The 19,868-nt window shown below is 45.6% G+C and overlaps 2 protein-coding genes across 8 annotated transcripts in view; both read left to right on the top strand.

Moving 5' to 3' along the window:
• Window positions 1-373: 373 nt before the first annotated feature.
• Window positions 374-9,235, top strand: pygmb (phosphorylase, glycogen, muscle b). Its single transcript, XM_027026462.3, has 20 exons — window positions 374-753; window positions 1,866-1,967; window positions 2,238-2,316; window positions 2,443-2,546; window positions 2,804-2,935; window positions 3,530-3,641; window positions 3,910-3,992; window positions 4,205-4,348; window positions 4,540-4,632; window positions 4,816-4,962; window positions 5,139-5,302; window positions 5,584-5,698; window positions 5,895-5,996; window positions 6,125-6,272; window positions 6,957-7,015; window positions 7,162-7,303; window positions 7,529-7,736; window positions 8,088-8,222; window positions 8,489-8,555; window positions 8,799-9,235. The coding sequence occupies exons 1-20, from the start codon at window positions 511-513 to the stop codon at window positions 8,946-8,948; spliced, it is 2,529 nt and encodes an 842-aa protein (XP_026882263.1). The 5' UTR covers window positions 374-510; the 3' UTR covers window positions 8,949-9,235.
• Window positions 9,236-10,202: 967 nt separating this feature from the next.
• The window catches only part of clcn5b (chloride channel, voltage-sensitive 5b), a 15,662-nt gene continuing 5,996 nt past the window's right edge, over window positions 10,203-19,868 (top strand). Inside the window, exons 1-10 of one of the 7 annotated variants that reach the window (XM_081694721.1) lie at window positions 10,203-10,353; window positions 11,073-11,210; window positions 11,361-11,418; window positions 15,837-15,985; window positions 16,066-16,165; window positions 16,634-16,821; window positions 17,529-17,651; window positions 18,333-18,539; window positions 18,945-19,025; window positions 19,277-19,843. In XM_081694721.1, coding sequence (XP_081550847.1) covers window positions 11,178-11,210; window positions 11,361-11,418; window positions 15,837-15,985; window positions 16,066-16,165; window positions 16,634-16,821; window positions 17,529-17,651; window positions 18,333-18,539; window positions 18,945-19,025; window positions 19,277-19,843 — 1,506 coding nt within the window. In that variant the 5' untranslated portion in view covers window positions 10,203-10,353; window positions 11,073-11,177. Of the gene's footprint in view, window positions 10,500-11,072; window positions 11,211-11,360; window positions 11,419-15,836; window positions 15,986-16,065; window positions 16,166-16,633; window positions 16,822-17,528; window positions 17,652-18,332; window positions 18,540-18,944; window positions 19,026-19,276; window positions 19,844-19,868 lie in introns of all 7 variants that reach the window. The other 6 variants (XM_081694718.1, XM_081694720.1, XM_035520050.2 and 3 more) reach the window with 6 other exon arrangements.

Below are 19,868 nucleotides of genomic sequence, written 5' to 3'. Positions count from 1 at the left end.
TAAAAAAGATTGCAATATTAATCGGGACTTTAAAAACGTATGCAGCTTACTTTTCATTTAAGCTGGTTATATGCCAGTTCCTTGGGACGAGGATTGGTTTAAACGCCCTAGGGTTTTCTAAGATCAAGGTGTTTGGGATCCTAAAGTGGATTAGGAATGATACTGACAGGAGCGAAATTACACATCTGTGAAATATAACTTTTTTTTTCCAAATTCGAGCCTGGCCTGTTGGTTCTGTGTTCACCAGACATGCCCTGTAAGCATTTCGTATAGGTCCGTTTTCTCGTTTGTAATACAGTAGGCCAACTGGTCTAGCTCGTAAAACGGTCCGCCCACAGTGCGCTACAGCTCCGCGGACGCTATTAAAGGTCCTCCGCCTGGGCGCCCTGTGCTACTGCATCAGTGAGCTGCTGGTGTGAGGCGCACTGCATCAGACGCAGTCGGCATCACACGGGCCACCGTCCTCGCCGTACGATCGTCGAAATTAAATCGTTTCCAAGACTGTTCAAGATGTCAAAGCCACTGACAGACCAAGAGAAGAGAAAACAAATTTCGGTGCGCGGTCTCGCCGGGGTCGAAAACGTTGCCGATCTTAAAACCAATTTTAATCGCCATTTACATTTCACACTGGTAAAGGATCGTAATGTGGCAACGAAGCGGGACTACTACTTCGCCCTGGCGCATACTGTGCGCGACCATTTGGTGGGAAGATGGATCAGAACACAGCAACATTACTACGAGACTGACCCTAAAGTAAGCGCTCGGCAGTTGTATCTTTCCGACCCGGCCGCAAGTACACCACTTCCCCGACATCTAGGAAAGGGGGAGGGGGAGGGGGCGATGATCGGATTTCTCGCATTCGTGACTTATGTAGTATCAGTAAAAACGAATCGTGCCTGATTGTTTTTTAAACAGGAAATAATGTTGCATCAGTTAATGTTATCTAACAGCAGAGATGCTTCGATAATGTAGTTTACCCTTCTAAGTAATCTTCAATTGAAATGGCTTTACATCTTATTACATAAGCATAAGACGGTATCAGATGACAGGATGGACACTCATGCTTTTTGACAGTAAAATTTTCTCATAGGGAGAGTGTTAAATGGTGAAAGCTAAGCTGCTCGACGACAACCGTCGCACCAGCCGTATTCCGTTACGTAATACTAGCAGGCTGATTCACTGCCGCCTATCCGTATATAGTAATAGCAGGTCACCATAATTTGTCGTGTTACACATTTACAATAAGATGTAATCACACTTGGAAATGGCTTGGCATGCAACCAAAAAAAAAAGAAGGCCTTCAGTTAATGCTCTTAATGTCGCGTATGTATAGCCACTGTGGGAGAATGACGGGCATCCTTACGGTGTAACCTTTGTTGAGAGGTCAGCTGTGCAGCTATTTATGCACACGCACAAATGCCAGGGGGCACAGACACGCCGCTTTGTTCTTATTCTCCGCTTCATTGCCATCTGCTACATGACATGCATGCAAAGTGATGCTAGCCGATGCTAGGTGCAAATTGTAAGATGATTATCTGCACAGTTAAAGCGGACGGTTTTAAGGGTCGGGTATTCCGTGAGGGCTGAAGGGTGCACAGTCCGAGTGGTGTGACTCAGCTGCATTCGTCATCTCGAGCCCTGCAACGGGAGCTGACGACCGTGCGGCTAAGGAAATGACTGTCTTAGCATTTACACTGAATTCACAACGTTGTCGTTCCCGGTTTTTTGTTTGTTTGCTTTGCCCCTGCTTACTCAAATTTGAAGACCCTCATTAGATTTCGGTTTGTTTTCCCACGGGAGTAGACTGAAAAGAGGTATGACCTCTAGCAAGTGACATTTGACTCTCTGTCTCCCCCTGTGTCTAGCGCGTGTACTACCTCTCACTGGAGTTCTACATGGGTCGCACGCTGCAAAACACCATGGTGAATTTGGCCCTTGAGAATGCCTGCGACGAGGCCACTTACCAGGTGAGAATGGCACCAGTCACAGACCCTGATACAGCAAAGTATGATCCAAGCTATTTTGCTAATCCAGTTTGTCCAAGTGGATTTACTGTAAATAAAGTCTGTTTACATCGAGTGGACTGCACAGATTCACAATGTAACATACTTAAACCGTATCATTTACATAAAATTACACTCTGTATGGAAGAGATCAGAAATGTTGCCTCTGGAAGAAAGGAGACAACTGCCTCTGGTTATGTTCATATTCAAGCTGCTATAAATGTGTGTCTGCAGCTGGGCCTGGACATGGAAGAGCTGCAGGACATGGAGGAGGATGCGGGTCTTGGCAACGGCGGTCTGGGGCGCCTGGCAGGTCAGAGGCAGCACTAATTCTACACTAATTCTACATTAATTCAGTGTGTAAGAGTCTTGATAGGGATGGAGGGTTGCTGGGTGTTTTAATAGCCCTCCCATCCCATCTTCTGGTCTCTGTCCATAGCCTGTTTCCTTGACTCCATGGCTTCCCTGGGTCTCGCAGCCTATGGCTATGGCATCCGGTATGAGTTTGGAATCTTCAACCAGAAAGTTGTTAATGGCTGGCAGGTGAGTGACTGTCTGGTTTCTGTGTGTGTGTGTGTGTGTGTGTGTGTGTGTGTGTGTGTGTGTGTGTGTGTGTGTGTGTGTGTGTGTGTGTGTGTGTGTGTGTGTGTGTGTGTGTGTGTGTGTGTGTGTGTGTGTGTGTGTGTGTGCACGCCTGTTTTATGTGAAAGAGAGAAGGAGCAGTGAAGTTGTTAGTTCTTTACTGTCTAAAGCTATTACACCTGTAGCAGTAACACATCACAAATGATGATGGGTAATAGGTCGAAGAGGCGGATGATTGGCTGCGCTATGGCAACCCTTGGGAAAAGGCCCGCCCTGAGTACATGCGGCCCGTGCACTTCTATGGCCGAGTGGAACGCGGTCCTGATGGAGTCAAATGGGTCGACACACAGGTAAGAACAGAAGAACCAGTAAAACAGAAGTGCCCAATCCTGAAACTGGCAATTTTTCTTAAAGGCAGGTGCACCGAGACATTATGATTTAATAATTGCAAATTCATATGACTTCCCATAAGACATCAGAAAAGGTCATGTTAGAGCTTGGTGTGGATTTAGCAGTTAATGAATTAGGCTGACTTAGAATACTGAATTGACTGAGGGGTAGGGGGTTGGGTTGTAACAGCCTAACCACTGTGCTGTCTACACCTGGAGATCTGCTGCACTGCACAGGTTTGCTTCACCCCTAATGTAATGTAATGTAATGTAATGTAATATAATCGATTTAGCTCAGTTTTCTCAAATGCTATTGATGACTTTGATTAGTCAGATCAGATATGTTATATTAGGGTTGAAACTGAACTCTGCAGAGGAGTTGATCTCTGGGGCAAAATTGGTCAGCTCTGCAAAGGGGTTAGCAATACCCCATAGTCAACCAACATTGTGGCATATACCTTCAACAGAAAGGTCAAAATGACCTTGATGACCTCAGAGCTTCTTATAGTCCGAGTGACACCAGTTCTCCATAACAAGGCATGTGTGTTTGGACAGATGGTGTTGGCCATGCCGTATGATACGCCAGTCCCCGGATACAGGAATAACATTGTGAACACCATGAGACTCTGGTCAGCCAAGGCTCCTTGTGAATTCAACCTTAAAGACTGTGAGTCTTTCACTATCTATAATCAATAAACTGAGGAGTGGTTGTGTGCCATTCTTGAATATCACTATTCTAGAGTTTTTATTTATTTTTAAATACTACTTTGTCACACACAAAAAAAAAAATCTGACAAAAATGGAATAATATACTAATACCATTTTATACGTATTAGTACTTTAGAAATTATTACTTCTGCAAAATTCTTGAAGACATCATATTTTATAACCACTGGCCTTTATGTTAATACATTAACAAATATTGCACTCAACAGTTAATGTGGGTGGCTATATCCAGGCTGTTTTGGACAGAAATCTGGCAGAGAATATTTCCCGTGTGCTTTACCCCAATGACAATGTAAGTATGGACTTTATATTAAATCATTAGAAAAGCTCCAAACAACTCAAATATTTTTTAGGAACATCCCCCACAAGCCAAAGTAAACTGACATGCCGCAGTCGATCAGTTTGATATGGGTAACAGCTGTAAACTGTATGTGTGTGTGTGTGTGTGTGTGTGTGTGTGTGTGTGTGTGTGTGTGTGTGTGTGTGTGTGCGCATGCTTGGCAGTTCTTTGAGGGCAAGGAGCTGCGTTTAAAACAGGAGTACTTTGTGGTGGCCGCTACTCTTCAGGACATCATCCGCCGCTTCAAAGCGTCCAAGTTTGGCTCAACAGAGATTGTTCGCGTGGACCTGACCAAGTTACCTGACAAGGTGACACTGTGCTGGAGATCTGGCATTTCCTATCCTTCGTTTTATATATATATATATATATATTCCGATGAATGGGGAGAATGAAAGAACAGTAGATTCTTAGCCAAAAGAGAGTTCCTGTGCATTGATTCGATCCAGTGTAATCTGCCCTGCGGCTGATGTCCTGTCCTACCTTCCTGTGTCCTGTTCAGGTGGCCATCCAGCTGAATGACACCCACCCAGCTCTCGCCATCCCTGAGCTCATGCGTCTCCTTGTGGACGAGGAGAAGCTGTCTTGGGACAAAGTGAGTTGTGGACCGTAGACACGTCTATCACCACGATGCCTTTTACTCTGGAACATAAAATCACAAATAATCAATTCTCATAAAAGGAGGCCTGTTTTCCTATGTGTCGATTGTTTACGCTAAGCGTGGTCCTATGTATCCTGCTCCGGGTTATGAGATCCAGTATTGTCTTCTGTCCTGCAGGCATGGGACATCACAGTGCGTACCTGTGCGTACACCAACCACACGGTCCTGCCAGAGGCGCTGGAGCGATGGCCCGTGGACCTGTTCCACAACCTCCTGCCCCGACATCTGGACATTATCTATGAGATCAACCAGCGCCACCTGGAGGTTAGCAGAAACAACTGTTTTTGAATCAACTTCTTATAACCTTGTTGCATTCCACACAACACTACATTACACACTATGTAATGCATCTAGAAAACTATAGAAAATTGTCACTGAGGTATTTACTTAATCAGTATTTTTCTTGTCTCACTGCTTCCCTCATGTTCTGTCTCTTGTAGCGTATCTCCTCCGTGTTCCCTGGTGATCAAGATCGCCTGAGGCGCATGTCTCTCATTGAGGAGGGCGGGCAGAAGAGAATCAACATGGCTCATCTCTGCATCGTTGGCTCTCATGCTGTGAACGGAGTGGCTCGCATCCACTCCGACATCATCAAAAATACAGTGTAAGAGCCACTTGTTACATCTACTCTTGTATAGCTCGTATAGTTAAACAGGAGATGTGTGCTTTTCTGGTGCTAATTTGGTCACCTGCTTGTCAGTGTTGGTTTCAGCCAACATCTACCAAACATCCAACATCTACCAACATCTACCATGTACTCCAGGTCACTGGAGTACGTCTGAAATTACAGGAAATGTAGTTTTATTTAATGGGTTTATATACAAGAGATCAGTTGTCTCCACCATCCATGGTCTGTGGACACTCCTGATAGAGTGCTGTTTCTAGGTTTAAGGACTTTTTTGAAGTGGACCCACAGAAGTTTCAGAACAAGACCAACGGCATCACTCCTCGACGCTGGCTGGCCATGTGCAACCCTGGCCTTGCTGAGGTCATCGCCGAGGTGAGGGGCATTTCGCTCAGAACATGAGAATAAGCCATGTAATGGTTGTGTGTGGTTAGATGGTAGTGAAGTGTGGTTACTTCAGGTGAGTTGTTTCTCATAAGATATACAGTATAATGGTGTGTATGATCTGGACTGTGGGGCTGGATTTCTGCAGATTTACCTGATCTGCTGGGTTTTTCTTTAAATACATCAGAGAATCGGTGAAGACTACATCCGTGATCTGGGTCAGCTGAAGAAACTCCTGAACTTTGTGAATGATGATGCCTTCATCAGAGATGTTGCCAAGATCAAACAAGTGAGAAGATCTAATCTAATCTCTCACTCATCAGTTATTTAATGTTACTGACTTTGCTGCTCAACCATCCCTACACCAATAATTAATCCATGTTCTGCTTCATCTAATTATCCTTTTGATTTTTGCAGGAGAATAAGATGAAATTTGCTGTGTATCTGGAAGAGCAATATAAGGTGAAGATCAACCCTAACTCCATGTTTGACATCCAAGTGAAGAGGATCCACGAGTACAAGAGGCAGCTACTGAACTGCCTGCACATCATCACCTTCTACAACCGTAATTACTCCACCTCACTACCACCTCACTACCGCCTCACTACCACGTCACTATTAGCTCACGTAAACACTCCATCTTCTTCCGCCTCACTACCGCCTCACTACTGACTCACTATAGCCTCACTATCACCTCACTACCACCTCACTATCGCCTCATGTAATTACTCCAATTTCACAATCTCACTACCACCTCACTATTACCTTACTACCGCTTCATTACCACCTCACTATCGGTTCACGTAAATACTCCCATCTTCTACCACCTCACTACGTACACACAATCACCTCACTACCACCTCGCTGCCGCCTCACTACCACCTCACTATCGCATAACGTAATTACTCCATCTTCTACCGCCTCACTATCGCCTCACTATCACCTCACTACCGCCTCACTATCGCATCACGTAATTACTCCATCTTCTACCACTTCACTACCGCCTCACTACCACCTCAATATCACATCATGTATTTACTCCATCTTCTACCACCTCACTACCACCTCACTTCAGCCTTTCCAACTACAGTTACAGTGTCTGAGGCACCTATGCTTAAAATCATTAAAAAAGCATATGTGTCATATGGTAAAATGAATGAAGATATTTGTGATTTTACTACACTACATTTAAGCTGGGTCTGGTTAACCTGACTGAGGGCTCATTTAACATTAATGTTTCTCTACTCAGGCATCAAGAAGGAGCCCAACAAGTCCTGGACACCCAGGACAATCATGATTGGAGGAAAGGTGAGAACAGTCACATTTTTCTGTGACAGCTAGCCTTCATCTGCAGTAACATCTACAGTGATTTCTTTCCCAACGGAAAGACTGGAATTTTTCCTGTTCACTGCTATCCAGTTCTCCTGAGCACTGCTAAGTCTATTTTCCCCAAGGCTGCTCCAGGCTACCACATGGCTAAGATGATCATCAGGCTCATTACAGCTATTGGAGATGTTGTAAACCATGACCCAGTGGTGGGAGACCGCCTTAAAGTCATCTTCCTGGAGAACTACAGGGTTACACTGGCTGAAAAAGGTGTGGTACTATAATCTGTGTTAGAAGTTTTCATACCATTCTATATTAATCTTTTTTGACCTCTTCATTTGAACCTTTTCTTAGGGCAGTGGAGTAGATATGTTTGTTCACATGATCATTTGATTCGAGTTTTTTTTTTTGTTGTTTTTTTTGTCATGTATTTTTTTTTGTTTGTTTGTATGTTTTCCCTCTGTTTCTCTGACTGTGCCTCTCTCCCCTCTGTAGCGGTCCCTGCAGCAGACCTGTCGGAGCAGATCTCCACGGCAGGCACGGAAGCTTCTGGAACAGGAAACATGAAGTTCATGCTGAACGGCGCTCTGACCATCGGCACCATGGACGGGGCCAACGTGGAGATGGCAGAGGAGGCCAGAGAGGAGAACCTCTTCATCTTCGGCATGAGGGTGGAGGACGTGGAGGCCTTGGACAAGAAAGGGTAAAAAAAAAAAAGAGCAAACAAATAGTTGAACTGACCGCTAATGGACCTGGTTATCTTAAGCAGCTCATTCATTTGTTGTAAGAGTTCATAAATGGTTACACTGTTGTACAAATTCCAGTCACCAACTCTCACTGACTTTACGTATCCAAAACTTTTCACCTTTACTAAAAGATCCATAACTTTGTCCTAATATGTGTACCTTTGTTTAATTTTACTAGAGACTGCAACACTGGTTTATCCAGTAAGGCTTTAGCCATCATTACAGCAAAGATGCTTTGATACTCAGGGCAGTTGATTCACCTGGATTTAAATGCTTCAGTCTTATACTCAGACACAACCTGTCTTCAGGTACGATGCTGCCGAGTACTACAATCAAATCCCTGAACTGAAGCAGGCCATTGACCAAATTTCCGGAGGTTTCTTCAGCCCCTGCCAGCCAGACCTTTTCAAGGATGTGGTCAACATGCTGATGCATCATGATAGGTGATATTTTTGATATCACTCGCGGTTCTGTCATTGGATGTGAAGCATCTTAATGTAAAAATGTCTCCTCCCTGTAATTGTAGCCACAATAAAAAGCAAAAACAATATACTCCATCAGAAACATTACATTCACCAGTTTTTGTTTGTCATTTGTCCTTCATCTGTTCTCTTTTAGTGATGCAATTTCCTCCTTGTCTGCCCCTGCCAGGCACATGTAATTCTTAATCAAAGATTCTTGTCCGTGGTGTTGTGACGTTCTTTTGCAGATTCAAAGTGTTTGCTGACTATGAGGACTACATCAAATGTCAGGACAGAGTGAGCACTCTGTACAAGGTGAGTGCAGAAGAGGCTCCCTTCTGAAAACAAGCATATGCCACTTAAAATTTTCTGGGGGTTTCTAGTCAAATGTTTATACTTTATTTATTAATTTTATTATTGTTAAATTATTATTATTTTAGTTAAGCCTTGTTCTGTCAGAAGAAATACACTGAAACCAGTGCCTTCCTGAAAATCTGTTTTCACAACACAAAAGCAAAGAATTTCATATAAAGATGCAACTGAACCTGTCTGTTACAGAACACTAAGGAATGGACCAAGATGGTGATTCACAACATTGCTGGCAGTGGCAAGTTCTCCAGCGACCGCACCATCTCCCAGTACGCCCGAGAGATCTGGGGGGTGGAGCCCAGTTTGGAGAAGATTGCTGCCCCAGATGAGCTACGCTAGGCAGTTAACCGGCACGCGAGCGCTCCCCCTGCTGGAGCCATTCCTGTTTCAGTTCTTTTCTCCGTTGTGAAGACATCAAAGTGGTTCTGTCATAAAGAAATGCCTGCTTCCACCCCCAGTGTGCCGTGGGACTGCCAAAGTACCTCACGCCTTTTGGTTCACTAGCTTCACTCTCAGAGCTTAAACTTCTTCTCTGTCGTGTGTGTGTGTGTGTGTGTGTGTGTGTGTGTGTGTGTGTGTGTGTGTGTGTGTGTGTGTGTGTGTGTGTGTGTGTGTGTGTGTGTGTACGTACGGCACTTTTGTCTCATACTTATCTTGAACCAGAAACCATCTAAACAGTGTTAGCCATAGGAATAGAATGATAACAATTTTTGCAATATGTTATGTTGAAATGGTACTATGTCTTCCAATCATGAACAGAAGAATAGAAAACAACCCAGTTATGGATAAGTAAGACACACATACTCAAAAACTGTGACATTTGAGGTTTCTCACATAATGTTAATTCTGTCAGTGAAAAGTTGCCTGTGTGTGTGTGTGGGGGGGGGGGGGTAATGCACATGAGCATGCATGCATGTATGTGTGCATTCATATCTTTCTGTGTGTGTGTGTGTGTGTGTGTTTATATGGAACTTCTTCCCATCCCTTCTACTACTCGGTTTACAGTTTGATAAGCGAGTCACTGGAAGAATCTTAAACCTTGGTCCCAAATCACCAAACATGCATACTAATCTGCTTTAGTCCTTATCCTATTGAAAGTAATCTAAACGTGTTTGTTTAAAGCTGCGTAGCAAGAAGTTACCACTGGAGTGTGGAGTATAATACACTGTGTCTGTAGGTACTGAGTGTTTGACAGCACTAGTTTTACTGTATTACTTAGAGAAAGTCAGTAAAACTAAATGAGTTATTCTGCACCTAGCTGTGGGCTATGATGATTCGGAGTTGGGTCCAAAACCTACTCTATGAATGTTCTTTCAATACCGTCCAATCACTGAAAGTCCATTATAAGATAATAAAGCAGATACATTATACACTCCTACAGAGTCTCCGTCGTTTATTTGGGTATGTCAAGTTTTTCTTTACAACTTTAAAAGCTTGGTGCTCATGGCGGAATTTACGAAAGATATTTTTCATGCATCTTTGGGCCTTGAAAAATATTTGACGATCACTGGCTTCTTCAAACAAAATGAAAAGCTTGCTAGCAACTCCCCGCCACGGTGGGTGGCAGTATTGCGTTGAAAAGATTTCCATTCTAACAGGCTAGGGGAACGGAATTTGTGTTAGTCCAGCGAGAACCAGCGGGCTTTTTAGACTCGCCAGTAGTAGCCCAAATCCCACTTTATAAGTCGGGGTGTATTGCGATTGAGTGGGAGGACCAGTGGCGATGGAGACATCGCCCTCGAAGGTGAGGTGGCTTTCCTGAGCGCGCAATGACGCATGTTAGTCGCGGAACTGTCAGGGGATCCTGCGTTAAATCGCCATCACGAGACCGGCGCCCAGCTCCTCACCGGGCTACCTGACCCTTTCTCCAGGCGGAGGTACGCAGCGAAAGTACGACGCATTTCAAGCTTTCTTTTAGAAACTCGGCGTTTCGGCTGCTGTTTAGCGCTGTATGTTTTAGGATGTAAAACGATAAGCCACAGTCACAAACGACAGGCTGCAGTTTTGTTGTTATTTGAAATGTAAACTAGCTAGCTAGCGTTAGCGCGTCTAGCTATCCGGCCACAAAATCCCCACACAAAAATCACTTTGAAATCTTGTCTGACAATTGACAGCACCTCATTTTTGGAGTGTTTTTAGGTTTTAGTGTTTGGCCGGACTCCAGTTCTCCCTACTACTCGTTGTACTAGCGACGCGATTGGGCAACACTGCAAACGTATTATGTGATGTGAAAAGTTGTGGAGTCATTGGGGCGAGTGCGGAGGCGATATAGGTTAGCCAAACGATGGGGCTTATTCTCTGGAAGAGGTGACCCACGGATAATCGCGAAAGGCATCCTGCTTCACTCGATTCCTCGCTGCGCTGTTTAACTTCGTTTAGCGTACTAAGACAATTTCAGGTTTGTGCGGTTCGTTTACATGGCTCGTTGTGCTTCATTTCCTCGTCTTCTCTGCATTGCATAAGGACCAAGGATGGAGAACAGTGGGTTCTGTAACGACAACTACACCAGTGAAACCAGTGACGATGACCTGGTAGATCTCACCGGCGCTACGTGCGACTTTCCCGAGGATGTGCCCTATCTGGACGGGGACGACAGTGCAGGTATGAGGGCAAGACCAGTGGCGACGCGTCAGATCCTCCAGTCTATCTCTAAACAAATTTTAAAAGGGCAATCAGATCTTTTTCTTGTCCACTCAACATATTTAATAACTATTTTTGAAATGTTTGCATTTTACACTTTTTTCCCCCCAGTACAGTATGTGGCCGCTAAAGGTGAATGGCAGGGGAGCGGGGGTTACAGCCTCCTCTGGTGGGTAAACTGACCAATCAGAATCAAGATATCATTATTGGCACTATTGGCATTATTCTCGTAACAACGCCGACAAAAAGTTCAAATTATGGAACGTTCGCTTCCTGCCGTATTGATAACAAGCCGTATTGGGCTCCAGTCATGTTAGCGACGTGTGTTCGTCTGGTGGACCAGTTGGTTTGGAGACTAACTTGGCGTTTGTGTTGGACTCAGATCTTGTAAAGTTCACGATTGACATAAAGCTCACATTTAAAACTAAATTTTATCTCTCTAAACCTAACTTAGCTTACACGCCTGTGAACTTTTGAGCATTTGCTGGGACTAAACGGAGTTATCTGTGTTGCATCGTTTTATGGCCTGTGCTTTTGACGTTGTTGTTGAATGTGCAATGACAGTTTATACACTGTTGGTGCTTTTTCCTCGCGGAGCATCACTAGACAAGGCAGAGCCGTTGGATTTGGTTCTTTTCACCTTTGCAGTCGGAACGCACAAAGGCTCAAAGAATCCTAACCTCAGGTTGTCTGTATTCTAGCACTGGTTATAGGATATGAATGGTATAGCATAGTACAATCGCAAAAGAATGGCAGTTAATTATGGATTGGAGGTTAATAATATCTCAGATTTGGTGTAACTTTTAGTGACATCCTTAACTAAATGCTAAATACATTATGGTCTCATTTAAATGTGTGTGTTTTCCTGTCATCTGTTAACCCCGCTAAATCATATTCTCTCTCACTCACTCACACCACTGGGGATATGTTCAGTAAAGCTGGAGTAATGTAAATGCTGCATCTTCTTGGATACTGCTGATGCATCGATGATGTCACACGTGCTAATAGAGGATGAGGAAGTCCTCCATTAGCTGGTTTAAACCACTTGGCTGCCTTCAGCAGTAATTCCTCACTTCTCTTCTTTTGGCTGTTTGTTCACTATTTGAGGTTTAAAATATTTCTGTTCCTGAAACCTTTTTTGTTGCTGCAAACAATGTTAGACAGTTTTAGTTCTGTGTGTGTGTGTGTGGTGTGTGTCAGTTTCTCTGTTCAAATGGCTCTTTTTCCGTGGTGCTTGTTGACTTGTACGGGGTGTCTGCAGCTGGGTCAGAGGTTAATGTGGGCGTGAGAGTGGAGAGAGGAAGGGGGAATGAAGAGAATAGATCTATATGTGCCCTAGCACAGGGACAGGCTACCTATTAAGCCATTAGGCAGATTCAATATTTTGGTAAGAAAAACATTACCATATTATCCTCCTGTCAGCAGGCATATAAAGGCTGAAATGGTGGAGTAGCAGAGCAGTCCTGGAGAACCAATTCTCCAGTCTCAGTAGACCAATTTGGAAACCAGATTGGTTAAAAGGATAGTTCGATTGGTAAAGAATAAACTGAAGGTGGGGGTAGTCTCACTAAGTGTTGATTTGAGGATGAACAGCTTTCTGAAGCAGACATTTAATGCAAGGCTGATCCAGGAAAGCCATGAGTAAGCAGAGTGTTGAGAAGCAACACTTAAGTGGCCCTGACCTTAACACACAGAGAGGGGACATGTGGCCCTTCAGTGTCTGGGTGAGATTCCCATTCACTGATGCCATTTTCTGATTTGACATGTTGATGTTTCACACTTTGACACTAGCAATTGTGCATAAAAATGGGGCAACATTTGTGGAAAGATTGATGTCTAACTTAGTGTTGCTGCAGTATATCCATATGTTGCCTACTATTTCCATTAGGGTATATCACAAATGAGGGTTGCTATGTGTGACTTGATTATGTGAAGAACCTGAAGGAAGTAGCCATATGGACCTTGCCTGGCATTATGTTCCATTTCTGGAGTATTTCCAGACTTCCATTCCTGTCAGTTCCAGGAAGAAAATCAATGCCCATTGCAACATCAGTAACCAAGTGTCACTGAGTGATGCACGTGGGCGTGCGCGCGCACACACACACTCGCTCTTTTCTTCCTTTGTGGTGTTTGATTTGCCTGATCCAATGTCCGCTCAGCTAGCATCAGTCACAAGATATCCCAGAAAGTGAGTGGCGATGAATCAAAGGCCACCAATCCATTTACAGAAGTCTAATAAGCAAAGTTATGGACCAATCAGACAGACGTAGCAGGGCCAGTGTCCCCTGCCCTGTGCGTATGCATTTCCAGGAACAAGGCGATGTTTTGGGAGTTGGGAAAGAGTGACCCTGGAGGAAATGGTTGAAGGAGAGTCAGCACATTCAGAGTGAAGCTTCTCACTTTTTGTTGACACTTTCTTAAGCTTTCTTCAGAGTCTCTAAAACCACAGTGATATCAGCTGGTGGGAGCTGGTGAGCTCACACACGCAAATACCCCCAACCCTCACATGGTGACATCAGAGCAGTGACCTGCATGTTTCCTCACCCTGTTATCTATAGGGCCTGACTCATTTGTAGATCTATAATGTTTCTCTTGCAGCACACTGACCCATATAAACAACCTCTTACTCCACAGAAAACCTGTGACTCCTAATAATGGTTTAGTCAAAGTTTGCATTGTTATTGGGCTAGTCTCTGTGACGATTCAGATCACAAAGATGAGAGAACTTAAACAGGCTTCAGATATGTGATTGTTTTGGTTTTCCTTGTAGTTGGCAGCATTGGAGTCTTCACATGAAATGTTTAAAACCGCAAGTGAGCCTCCTCTCTGAAAGACGACGCAAGCATCAGTGCACCACTGCTTTGCGGGAGAAGGGGCCTGTTTGTCCGGTGAGTGCGGCCTCGGCTGGAATCGGCCTGGTGTCCTGCACCGTGCTTCCTTCCCAGGTTGCCCGGCGTCTGCTGTACCGCAGCACATCAGCACTCACTGCAGGCCTTTTGCACTGTCTCAGAACTGTCTCAGTCTGAGTGCGGGACTGCGTCCAATCCTGCCAGTACTGTGTCGGCCTGTGTAGGGAACTCTGTCCATTTCCGCCATGTCGCAGGCAGGTCAAAACTCTGTTCCTTGGAGGAAGCACGTGTAGACCTTACTCTACCCTCCCACATCGTGGCTTCATGCTGGTGGTGGGGATGAGACCTTCTACTTGCCAAGCCACTGATCACTAACTCAGCATGAATTAACGAATGATACCGTAAGACAGCAGGCACCTAAAGTCATCAGTCCTTCTTAGAGTGCTGGCAGCACTTTAAACGTCTTGTTTTCTCTATTCTTGTGACACCTGAGAGTTGGGGAGGCCTACATCCCCCTAAAAGCTACCCCCCCCCAGCCTGCTGAGCATCATACAAGATGAATCACTATGTAAATGGTCTTATTTACTACACCCATAGTGCTTCTATGAGTCATATAGACTAGAGAAATCTACATTCATGGCAATAAATATAGTTTAGTAATGAGTGCATCTGCGTTGAGTTTGTTTGCACACAGGCGCTCTCAGCATCGGCGACACGTATCGAAGGGGACGTGCGGTTGGTCATACGAGCTGACGCTCCTGTATGTGCAGTGGTTTTCCTTCATACTACGCATAGTTCACACCCTCAAAGTCACACTTCCAGTCTGCCCACAAGCTGCTCTGCTGGCATGAGCATAAGCTTTTGGAACATGCCGAAGCCTTTTGTCAATAAGCATGTGTCTGTGTTTAATTTTGCACACATTTTCTTTGTGTGCCTTACTGAATTGACAGTGACAAATAAGACTAGAACCAGAGCAGTCTCTCTCTCTGCTGTTCCACCGCACGCCGAGTGCTTAACCTGATAGGAATGTTGCTTGTTTAAGCAACTTTTTGTCTTCTTCTTTACAGCTAAGGTTCACTTATTGCACTTCTTTCTCACCATTTTTTCTTCTTTGGGAATTAGTTTTTATATCTTCTGTGGTTATGACTGGCACTGCTCTTAGGGCCATGACTCTGAGGCTTTGCCTGTTTTTGATCATGTTGTCCTGCCTGTGCTATCTCTCTGTGGGGCCAGCTGCCTTTATATTTTTACGATTGTAGTGTCTATTGTCGGCCAGAGGAGGATGAGCCCCCCCCCTTTTGAGTCTTGGTTCCTCTCAAGGTTTCTTCCTCATGCTCTAGGGAGTTTTTCCTTGCTCACTGGGGTCTTGGAACGCTGTTTGTAAAGCTGTTTTGTGACAACTGTTGTAAAAAGTGCTATATAAATTTAACTTTGACTATGCTGTCTCTCTGCGAGGCCCAACTGCCTGTGGGCTGTCTCTAGTGTGTTGACTCCATGGGATTCATGTTAACAGCCATCATAAGCAAGTGATGTGATGTTATTTGTAACATCTGTTGAAATATTAGTTAATAGGAATGTTCCCTGTCAGATGTAGAAATCCACCTTCTGTTTTTTGCATTTGCTGCACATTATTATTCTATGCGGACAACACTAGACATAGTAATAAACTAGACTGAAAATAGTGTGGATGCGACAGGATGCAGATTTCTTAGAGCACTGCTACCGTCTGACTTGGCAGGCCGCAGTAAGGGAGGTCAGGCCCAGAATGGCAGTGTGGATGTGCTGGACCTGCTGCAGGGCTGGGGGTCTGGGGTGGGCACCTACGACGACTTCAACACCATCGACTGGGTGAGGGAGAAGTCGAAGGACCGAGATCGCCACAGGGAGGTGAGCCACTTCTGTCTGCCATAGCACGTAAATGCAGAGTACTGATGCAGAATCTTAAACTCTCTCTCTCAACCCTGCAGATCAGCAGAAAGAGGAGACAGTCTATAACGGCGCTCCTCTTAAGTGTGAGTGATGCATTCTCTGGCTGGCTGCTCATGCTCCTCATCGGTCTTATGTCAGGTCAGGGACACCTTCCAAATGCACTTGATCTGTGTGGTTGTTTGTTGTTTTCAGCTTCCTTTTTACATTTTCCCTTTTCATCACTTGTTTTGCTGTGACATGTCCTAGCTAAGCAGCTATGTTCAGCTGTGTGTGTGAATGTAGTTGTGTTATGTACAGTGAAACATCTTTATCTTGTGATAAGGGTTGTTGAGTTCAATCCTATGTGAAGGAGGCAGCACACTCTGTATAGACGTGAACAGGAGTCCAGACTGCCCTCAGAATTGCGGAACACATTCGGTGTAATTTACAGCACAGTAAAATGAACCCCCTCCAGGAGCGCTGCGGAGAGGCACACCGGGCACATGCAAGACTACTTCAAAGAGGGAAAAAAGGAGCCCAATATTTAATAATGATGAAAATACAGCTGAAGACTTTTGCTATCTCATTCCTTTTTCATTTCTTCTTTTTCTCTTGCTCTCTCTCCAGGAGCTTTGGCTGGAGGTATAGACATTGCAGCTCACTGGCTGACAGACCTGAAGGAAGGTGTGTGTCTGAATGGCTTCTGGTTCAACCATGAGCACTGTTGCTGGAACTCGAAGGAGACCACGTTCCAGGAGCGACACCGCTGTCCGCAATGGAAAAGTTGGGCCGAGCTTACGGTGGGAGTCACTGAGGTCAGTTCTGCTGGGGACACACACACGCAGACATGCACGCAAACGCAGACATACACGCAGATATGCACACGTGAAAAGGCGGATTTTGAGGTAAAAGGTCTTCATGGTTGTTTGTGAACTCAGGTGAGATCAGGCTTGGGTGTCGTTATCATTCTTTCCCAGTCCATGGTGTTATTTCACAGACCATTTTATAAGATCCCAGTGTCTCAATGTACTGGGAAGAGCAGATGGTTTACTATGACCAGACATAAATGATTATTGACTCAATCACTATTGAGATGTGGTCATGGATATATAATGGCAATTACTCCCTCTAGTGGTTTAAAGATAAAATATCTGTAGTGTTAAGGAGAGGGAGTGTGAGCGTCTGTGTGTGTGTGTGTGTGTGTGTGTGTGTGTGTGTGTGTGCGCTCGTGTTCGGTGTAATACTTGCTCTACCATTTAAAGATGATCTATATTTTATGATGCTTTTGGGAAACACAGCCCAGATCTTGTCTTAGATGTTTCACTGAAGGAGACTGAAGGATATTTTCACTCTGTACTGCTAGTTATGGTAGTTTCTGACCTTTTTAAATATACATACGTTTGCTAGTTTTCATCAGTTTATATATAGTGTGTATGAAGTTTTGCAGATTCTGTACACTCGGAGTGTCCTGTATCAGAGAGCTATTTGGGCCTGATGGTGCTGTTCCACATGTGTCCACAAGGGGGCGAGCGCGTACGTGGTGAACTATCTGATGTACGTCATCTGGGCTCTGCTCTTCTCCTTTCTCGCTGTGTTCCTCGTCAGAGCTTTCGCCCCATATGCTTGTGGCTCAGGAATCCCTGAGGTAAGACGCACCCATTTTAGCACACACACTCAAGCTGCTTTTACTGATGTTAGTCTGCAGTCATGCTTCTCCTACAGTCAGTAAACGGAAAACGCTTGTATTTACATGAGTCCTATCTGCCCAGCATTCCATTTGAAGTATGTGTGTGTGCATGCATTTGTGTGTGCCTGCATGCATGTTTGTATATGTTTTATTGCTTCTGTCACACTAAGCCTTCTGAAAGGGAACAAACTGCAGACATAAAGCATCCCTAATTTGTCTGTTTACACAGGAGGGGAATGGCAATTTATTGAAAGGCCCTGAGCATCTCTCCCAAGAATTAAACTGTCAAATAAAAATGCCTTTGGACAAGGCACTCTTAAACCCCAGCCTTTAAGCTTTAGCAAATCTAAAGTGATCATAAATGTTCCGAATCCTTGAAGTGTTTCCCGCCAAGAACGAAACCGTATGACACTATGAATAGCCAAGGGAGTTCTGAAGCTCAGGTGCGTCTTTCCCACACGTTCCCAGACCTCACAGAGCTGGGTGGCACTGATGGCAACACCAGTTTGAGGGCACCTCTGTGTTAATATCCCCTTTCTCCCTCCCGTTCTTCGGACACGGAAATATAAATGGCCATGTTTGTCTTAAAGGCTTTTAACTTGTCTTTAATTCTCTCTCCCTCCTCCCTCTCTCGCTCAGATTAAGACCATCCTGAGTGGGTTCATCATCCGTGGCTACCTGGGGAAGTGGACTCTAGTGATAAAGACCATCACCCTGGTGCTGGCCGTGGCGTCGGGCCTGAGCCTGGGGAAGGAGGGCCCGCTGGTGCACGTGGCCTGTTGCTGCGGCAACATCTTCTGCCACCTCTTCACCAAGTACCGCAAGAACGAGGCCAAGAGGCGGGAGGTGAGGAGATCGGGGGGGGGGGGGTAAGGATCAAAGCAAAGCACAGCCAGATAAGGAGAAAGGTGATGGGCAGGAGGCGGCGAAGCAGACGGGGGATGAAAAGCTTTCTTCGCGTCTCAGTCTGGAGAACTGTGGAGAACTGCGTCCTGTTGTTACAAACCCTGGCGCTAAGAGACAGACTCCAACGCTGTTGGGGCCGGAAGGCAGGCGTGCTCAGAGCTTCCAGCCTCACCCAGTTAAATCGGGCTTGTTTGGACTAATGTGGTTTCGGATGAGACAGTGAATGTGTATTTGATGTGTGAGGAAAGTTTGTTTTGGTTTTTTTTTGTTTTTTTTTCCTCTCTCATGCATGTGTGCACATGGAAGTTTGCGTGGGTGTGTTACAGTTGTGCTCTACTGTCTCAGGTGCTGTCGGCAGCGTCTGCTGTGGGCGTGTCTGTAGCTTTTGGAGCCCCTATAGGTGGAGTGCTTTTCAGTCTGGAGGAGGTATGCATGAACAAAAACAATAAAAAACATAAGGGGGGGGAATCGATGTATAAAATATTCGGTTGAATGTAGGCAAGGGACACAGCATATGTTGGGTAAACCAGCAGTTCCATATGTGCACATCAGTTACATACAGCAGTCGCAGTACGCACAGCGTGTTAGAAACGTGCAGCCTCAGTTCCATTACACTGATCCATTCTCCACCCTTGTGGTTCTCTGTCTTGCCCGTGTTGACGTGCTGCTGTGTCCAGGTGAGCTACTACTTCCCCCTGAAGACACTGTGGCGGTCCTTTTTCGCCGCCCTGGTGGCCGCCTTCACGCTGCGCTCCATCAACCCCTTCGGCAACAGCCGCCTGGTCCTCTTCTACGTGGAGTTCCACACACCGTGGCATCTCCTGGAGCTCTTCCCCTTCGTGCTGCTGGGCATCTTTGGAGGCCTGTGGGGGGCGCTCTTCATCCGGGCCAACATCGCCTGGTGCCGGAGGCGGAAGGCCACGCGCCTGGGCCGCTACCCGGTGCTGGAGGTGGCAGTGGTGTCACTGGCCACGGCCGTTCTGGCCTTCCCCAACGACTACACGCGCATGAGCGGCAGCGAGCTCATCTCGGAGCTCTTCAACGACTGCAGCCTGCTCGACTCCTCCAAGCTGTGCGACTATGGCCCGCTGGCCAAGGGCGGAGAGCCTGCCGGCAACCTCAGCGAGGGCACCGTGGGGCAGGCCGAGCGGCCCGCTGGCCCGGGCGTCTACACGGCCGTCTGGCAACTGGCGATGGCACTCTTGTTCAAGATGGCCATCACTGTGGTGACCTTTGGCATGAAGGTACTGCTGTGTGTGTGTGTTTTTC

This window comes from Electrophorus electricus, chromosome 13 (genome assembly GCF_041902795.1).
Source record: "Electrophorus electricus isolate QZ-2024a chromosome 13, ASM4190279v1, whole genome shotgun sequence".
Lineage (NCBI taxonomy): Eukaryota > Metazoa > Chordata > Actinopteri > Gymnotiformes > Gymnotidae > Electrophorus > Electrophorus electricus.
Note: the sequence above shows the minus strand (reverse complement) of the source record. Positions and strands in the feature narration are given on the sequence as shown.